The sequence below is a fragment of the Trichomycterus rosablanca genome, chromosome 2 (assembly GCF_030014385.1).
Source record: "Trichomycterus rosablanca isolate fTriRos1 chromosome 2, fTriRos1.hap1, whole genome shotgun sequence".
Lineage (NCBI taxonomy): Eukaryota > Metazoa > Chordata > Actinopteri > Siluriformes > Trichomycteridae > Trichomycterus > Trichomycterus rosablanca.
Window position 1 is genome coordinate 65,076,477 of NC_085989.1, and position 7,738 is coordinate 65,084,214.

The window sequence follows — 7,738 nt, forward strand, 5'->3', positions numbered from 1 at the left end:
TACCATACTGTACCTCACTGTACTGTACCACAATGTACTGTACCATACTGTACTGTACCACACTGTAGTGTACCATACTGTACTGTACCACACTGTACTGTACAAAACTGTACTGTACCATACTGTACTGTACCACACTGTGCTGTACCATACTGTGCTGTACCACACTGTACTGTACCATACTGTACTGTACCATACTGTACTGTACCATACTGTGCTGTACCTCACTGTACTGTACCACACTGTACTGTACCACACTGTACTGTACAAAACTGTACTGTACCATACTGTACTGTACCATACTGTACTGTACCACACTGTACTGTACCATACTATACTGTACTGTACCACACTGTACTGTACCATACTATACTGTACCATACTGTACTGTACCATACTATACTGTACCATACTGTACTGTACCACCCTGTACTGTACCTCACTGTACTGTACTGCACCACACTGTACTTTACCATACTGTACTGTACCACACTATACTGCACCAAACTGTACTGTACCACACTGTACTGTACTGCACCAAACTGTACTGTACCATACTGTACCATACTGTACTAAACCACACTGTACTGTACCTCACTGTACTGTACCAAACTGTACTGTACCAAACTGTACTGTACCATATGACATTGTACTGTACCATACTGTACTGTACAAAACTGTACTGTACCATACTGTACTGTACCACACTATACTGCACCACACTGTACTGTACCACACTGTACTGTACCATACTATACTGTACAACACTGTATTGTACCACACTGTACTGTACTACACTGTACTGTACCTCACTGTACCACACTGTACTTTACCACACTGTACTGTACCACACTGTACTGTACCACAATGTACCATACTGCACTGTACCACACTGTACTGTACCATACTGTACTGTACCATACTGTACTGTACCTCACTGTACTTTACCATACTGTACTGTACCACACTGTACTGTACTGTACCACACTGTACCACACTGTACTGTACCATACTGTACCTCACTGTACCACACTGTACTGTACCATACTGTACTGTACCACACTGTACTGTACTATACTGTACTGTACTATACTGTACCACACTGTACCACACTGTACTGTACCATACTGTACCACACTGTACTGTACCACACTGTACTGTACTATACTGTACTGTACTATACTGTACTGTACTATACCATACTGCACTGTACCACACTGTACTGTACTACACTGTACTGTACCATACTGTACCACACTGTACCACACTGTACTGTACCACACTGTACTGTACTATACTGTACTGTACTATACTGTACTATACCATACTGCACTGTACCACACTGTACTGTACTACACTGTACTGTACAACAATGTACTGTACCATAGGCAAGGCAAGTTTATTTGTATAGCACCTTTCATACACAGTGGCAATTCAAAGTGCTTTACATAAGGAAAAAATTAATTAAAAGCATTTAAACATTCCTGAGATCTAAAACCTCAGAAAGACTTCTTGCAAACATTTAGTCACAATTAAGACAACATGAAATTCAAATGAGAGATAAAAATTAAGAACATGAAAACTAAAAGAAAATATAGTAAAATATACACTACAATTTAGAAGAGCATGAAAGACTAAAAGAAATATGGTAAATTGAGGGTAATAGCAAAAATTTCGAGCTCAATCATAGGCACAAGAAAAAATAAAAGTTTTTAACCTGGATTTAAAGATTTCTATGTTTGAGGAACATCTAATATCTCCTGGCAGTCTGTTCCAGTTATATGCAGCCCAACAGCTAAATGCTGCTTCACCATGTTTAGTTTGGACTCTGGGCTCAACTAGCTGACCTGAGTCCATGGATCTAAGAGATCTACTGGGTTTATATTCTCTAAACATTTCTGAGATGTATTCTGGGTCGAACCCATTCAGTGATTTATAGACCAGTAGCAGCACTTTAAATTCTATTCTGTAACTAACTGGAAGCCAGTGTAGAGATTTTAGAACTGGAGTGATGTGCTCAGTTTTCTTCGTCTTAGTTAAAACTCTAGCAGCAGCGTTCTGAATGAGCTGTAACTGTTTAATGGTCTTTTTGGGAAGTCCAGTTAAGAGACCATTACAATAGTCCACCCTACTGGAGATAAAAGCATGGATCAGCTTCTCTAGGTCTTGTTGGCACACTAGACTCTTGATTTTGGCTATATTTCTAAGATGGTAGAAGGCTGTTTTGGTGATGGTTTTTATATGGCTGGTGAATGTGAGATCTGAGTCTATTAGAACGCCAAGATTTAGGACTTGGTCTTTGGTTTTTAGAGACCGGGAACTGAGGTGTTCACTGACACTGGTCCTCTTTTCTTTGCTGCCAAACACAACAATCTCTGTTTTGTCCTTATTTAACTGTAAAAAATTCTGGCTCATCCAGTTATTGATGTCCTCCAGACACTGACACAGTGAATCTATTGGGCTGTAATCATCTGGTGAGAGAGCCAGATATATCTGTGTGTCATCTGCATAACTATGCTAATCAATGTTGTTAGTCTGTAGCATTTGGCCTAATGGCAGCATATAAAGATTGAACAGAAGCGGTCCGAGAACTGATCCCTGGGGGATTCCACATGTCATAGCCACCCTGTCAGATTCACAGCTGCCAATAGTGACGAAGTAACTCCGGTCTTCTAAATAAGACCTGAACCAATTAAGGACTGTTCCGGAAAGTCCAACCCAGTTTTCCAACCTATCCAGCAATATTCTATGATCTACAGTGTCAAAGGCAGCACTAAGATCCAGTAAAACCAGAACTGATATTTTACCTGAGTCACTATTCAGCCGTAGATCATTTACCACTTTTATGAGAGCCGTTTCAGTGCTGTGGTGAGCTCGAAAGCCTGACTGAAATTTGTCAAAATAACCACTGGAATAAAAAAAACTGCTGACTTGATTGTAAACAACTTTCTCAATGATCTTAGCTGTGAAAGGAAGATTTGAGATCGGCCTGTAGTTGTTTAACACAGACGCATCCAGAGATCTCTTTTTTAGGAGTGGTTTAATGGCAGCTGTTTTCAGTGACTTTGGGAAAACGCCTGATGATAGTGAGCCATTAACTATTTGTTGCAAATCAGTTTTTACAGAGTTAAAAATAGTTTAAAAAAATTCAGATGGCAGTATGTCGAGACAACATGTCGATGATTTAAGATGCTGAACTGTTTTCTCCAGAGTTTTTTTGGTCTATTGTATTAAATTGTGACATAATAGTCATGTTATTTTTAGGTGTCTGTAGGGGCGGCATGGTTTCATCGTTTGACTGAGTGGCGTTGATGGTCAGTCTAATAGTTTTGATTTTTTCACAGAAGAAATGAGCAAACTCATTACATTTCTCTGTGGACAGAAGTTCTGGCGTGATCTGTTTTGGAGGATTTGTAAGCTTGTCGACCACGTTGAATAGAGTGCGGGTGTTGTTGATGTTCCTGTTAATGATCTTAGAGAAGTGCAGCTGTCTAGCCCTGCATAACTCTGAGTTAAAACTACAAAGGCTTTGCTTATAGAGATCATAGTGGATTTGAAGTTTAGTTTTCCTCCACTTACGTTCAGCTCTCCTGCATTCTCTTTTCAGAGCTATTACCATCTTTGTGTTACGCCATGGTGCTTTCTGTTTGCTCAACGTTTTCATGACTTTTACCGGAGCAACCACATCCATGACAGTCAATATTTTCACGTTAAAGTTATCCAGGAGTTCATCAACTGACTCTGCAGTTAAGGTTGGTGATATAGCTATGGCCTCCATAAACTGAGAGCTAGTACTTTCATTTATGCACCTTTTCTTAACAGAAACAGAGCTAGTTTGAGCATCTGGAGTGATCAGCATTTCAAAGAAGACACAAAAATGATCAGAGAGGGCCAAGTCCTTGACCATAACAGAAGAAATGTTAAGACCTTTAGAAATAACTAGATCCAGAGTGTGTCCTCGAGTATGTGTAGGCCCTTTCACATGTTGCAATAGAACAAACTATGACTTCCGCTGGTACGCACGCTGAGACGCTAGCCTAGTTGTTTGTTTGTAGCCTTTAGCTAAATAACTTTTTATATACGTATGTTTTAAACATATAATTTATACGTTAATCTTCCATGTGTTGTTGATTTAGTTTTATTTTGTTTATCGTAAAAAAGCGCTTGTGTTTACTAACGTAAATTCGTGCTGTGTTGGAAACTAGGAAACTTCTGCTACCGGCATCCGAACGAAGCCGGTTTTGTTTGTTTTTGTACTTCAGCGCATAAACATCTTAATTATACAGAATTAAAACCGTTTTCGGTCCGCACGAAGCGCGTTTGTGTTTGGTTGTGTTCTGTATTTCAGCTCTTAAAACACCTCTGTTTTGTGGGGAGTTATAACCGTTTCTGTTCGTAGGAAGCGCGTTTATTTGTTTTGTACACCAGCGCATAACACCGTTCTCCTTTAGAATTACAGCCGATTTTGTCCGAACGAAGCGCGTTTGTGTTGGTTTGGTTGGTGGTTTTTGTATTCCAGCTCATCATCGCCTGTTTCATCCGGAATTAAAGCTGTTCTTCTGTGACTACCAGCAGAAGCGCCGGTGAATCCAACATAAACATCATCTCCAACTCATCTTGTAAAGCTAAGTACATTTCTTTGTTATTATGGCCCCAGTAGGAGCGCTGTATCCATGTTCCGAGTGTAATATGTTCAGTTATTCCTTCTCCGTGTTTAGTGATAACTTTATATGTGATAAGTGTAGATTAGTTGTTAGTCTGACGGAGAAGATCTCAGTGTTAGAAGGGCGCATTCGGGCATTAGAACAGACTACTACTAGTGAGTGTTTAGATTCAGCTGTAGCAGTCCCGAATGCCAGCAGTTCAGGTATAGAACCCCAGACTCCGGCATTAGAGCCCTCACAGCGGGGCGACTGGGTGACGTCTCGGCGACATAGTCGTAGGGCAAAGCACCGACCATCTCAGTTGCACGTGTCCAACAGGTTTTCCCCACTCAGTGAGCCACCCACTGAGCAGCCTGTTAATGTAAGTGCTCTGGTTATAGGAGATTCTCAGCTCCGACACGTGCGTATTGCAACCCCCATAGAGACACCAGCAACCATAGTCACTTGTATTCCGGGGGCCAGGGCGCCTGACATCAGAGCAAACCTGAAAGTGCTGGCTAATGCTAATCGTAGATTTTTGAAGATTGTTATCCACGTCGGCACTAATGATGTTCGTTTACGTCAGTCTGAGGTTACTAAGAGTAATGTTAAAGAGGTGTGTGAGTTAGCTAGGTCGATGTCTGAGGCAGTAGTGTGCTCTGGCCCCTTACCGATTCCACCCAGTGGCGAAACCTACAGCAGGTTGTTGTCGCTGAACCGCTGGATGTCTAAATGGTGCTCAGAAAACTGCATTGATTTTGTAGATAATTGGTCCACCTTTGAGGGAAGGCCTGGTCTTTTGAAGCGGGATGGTGTCCACCCCACATGGGAGGGTGCTGCTCGCATTTCTTGCAGCATAGGTGACAGGCTTTACCACCGCGTTAGTGTAGCGGCAGATAGTGTTAAATGACTATCCAGAGCCAAGACCAGGCAGCAGACTAACAGGCCTAACCGACTGTCTGCGAGTCGCCATCGGACGTCACCCGGAATCCTTAGGTCACAAACCATTGAGACTGTGTCTGTTTACCGTGGCAGGTGTAAGCCAAAACAAAATCAAAAAGTATGTCATAATAACTTAATTAAAATTAATCTAAATGAGCATCATGAAAACAATAGTAAAGCTAAACTAAAGTTAGGACTTCTAAACATTAGGTCACTTGCATGCAAAACAGTAATTGTAAATGAAATAATTACAGATAATAGTCTTAGTGCCCTGTGTTTAACTGAGACCTGGGCTAGACCTGATGAGTATCTAGGTTTAAATGAAGCATCTCCTCCGGGTTACAGTTATGAACATAAGCCACGTCTTAGCGGTCGTGGTGGAGGAATAGCCACAATTTATGATAAAGACATAGGTCTCACTGTAAAATCATCTCCCATAACAAACTCGTTTGAAGTTCTTATCTCTGACATAACCAATAAATGTTCATCTGATAAAACTAGTATGTTTAAACTGGTTACTGTTTATCGACCCCCTGGTCCTTACTCAGAATTTCTTAACGAATTTGCCGATTTTCTTTCTAAATTAGTTTTATCAACTAAGAAAGCTTTAATTGTTGGTGACTTTAATATCCATTATGAGGATAAATGTAATCCACTCAAAACTGCGTTTGACTCTTTAAGACTCTGCGTTTAGAATCTTTAGGCATCACCCAAAATGTAACAGGACCCACTCACCGCTGTAAACATACCTTAGATTTAATACTTACTTATGGTATAAACATAGACAACCTGGAAATTGTACCACAGAATGACTTAATCTCTGATCACTCCCTACTAATATATGAAGTGTCCCTGTCCAATAAGGTACAGCAACCAAATCGTTTTAAATGTAAGCGCACTATTACATCTGCAACTGCAGCAGCGTTCATAAACTGCCTACCAGAATTACCAAATATATCAGCATCGGAACCTAAAGAACTAGATCAGGCAACTCAAAACCTAGAGACCGTACTGCGCACAACCTTAGATAACGTAGCCCCACTCAAAACTAAACTGATTAGAGAGAAAAAACTTGCTCCTTGGTACAATGACCACACATGCGCACTTAAACAAGCAGCACGAAAATTAGAATGCAAGTGGCGTCACACTACACTGGAGGTGTATAAGATTGCTTGGAAAGATGCTCTAACTGAGTATAAACATGCACTTATAAAAGCTAAATCTGTATATTATTCATCCCTAATAGAGAAAAATAAAAACAATCCCAGATTCCTTTTCGAGACAGTGTCCAAATTAACTAAAAACGTTAATGAAACTGAATCTAATATACCGCCTGACTGTACCAGCGATGATTTTTTTAAATTCTTTAATGACAAGATAGAAAAAATACGACTTCAGAGTCAAAGTGTGTCACTTACCAGTGTTAAGTATGGACTCACTCCGAGCAGCATTGGTGAGAACAGTGATGATAACAGTGACGAGTTAATCCAACTAAATTCCTTTAATCCAATCTCCCAAAATGAACTAACTGTGTTGATTAAATCATCGAAGTCATCATCGTGTATACTCGATCCTGTTCCAACTCGTTTACTTAAAGATTTACTCCCAGCTATTGTAGAGCCCCTGCTTACATTAATCAATGCATCTCTTAGCCTTGGGTACGTACCTAAATTGTTTAGAAGTGCTGTTATTAAACCCCTGATTAAAAAACCTAATCTTGATCCACATGTTTTATCTAATTATAGGCCAATTTCAAACCTTCCTTTTGTCTCAAAGATATTAGAAAAAGTCGTTTCCAAACAGCTATGTTCTTATTTGAATGAAAATTGTATTCATGAAAAATTTCAATCAGGATTTAGACCCAACCATAGTACCGAAACCGCATTAATTAGAGTAGTTAACGAGTTGTTAATGTCTTCTGATAATGGATGTGTCTCTTTTCTTGTTCTATTAGATCTTAGTGCAGCGTTTGATACGGTCGATCAGAACATTTTACTGGAGAGGCTAGAAAATACAGTAGGTGTTAAAGGACTCGCACTCTCTTGGTTTCAATCATATCTGACTGACCGCTTGCAATTTGTTTATGTAAATAATAAATGCTCGGAAACTACAAAAGTAAAGTGTGGTGTTCCACAGGGGTCAGTACTGGGACC

The 7,738-nt window shown here is 40.1% G+C and overlaps 1 protein-coding gene across 1 annotated transcript; it reads left to right on the plus strand.

Annotated features, from left to right (window-relative positions):
- Positions 1–4,002: 4,002 nt before the first annotated feature.
- Positions 4,003–5,749, plus strand: LOC134300637 (uncharacterized). The gene is made up of 2 exons (XM_062985126.1): positions 4,003–4,015; positions 4,919–5,749. The coding sequence occupies exons 1-2, from the start codon at positions 4,003–4,005 to the stop codon at positions 5,551–5,553; spliced, it is 648 nt and encodes a 215-aa protein (XP_062841196.1). The 3' UTR covers positions 5,554–5,749.
- Positions 5,750–7,738: the final 1,989 nt, after the last annotated feature.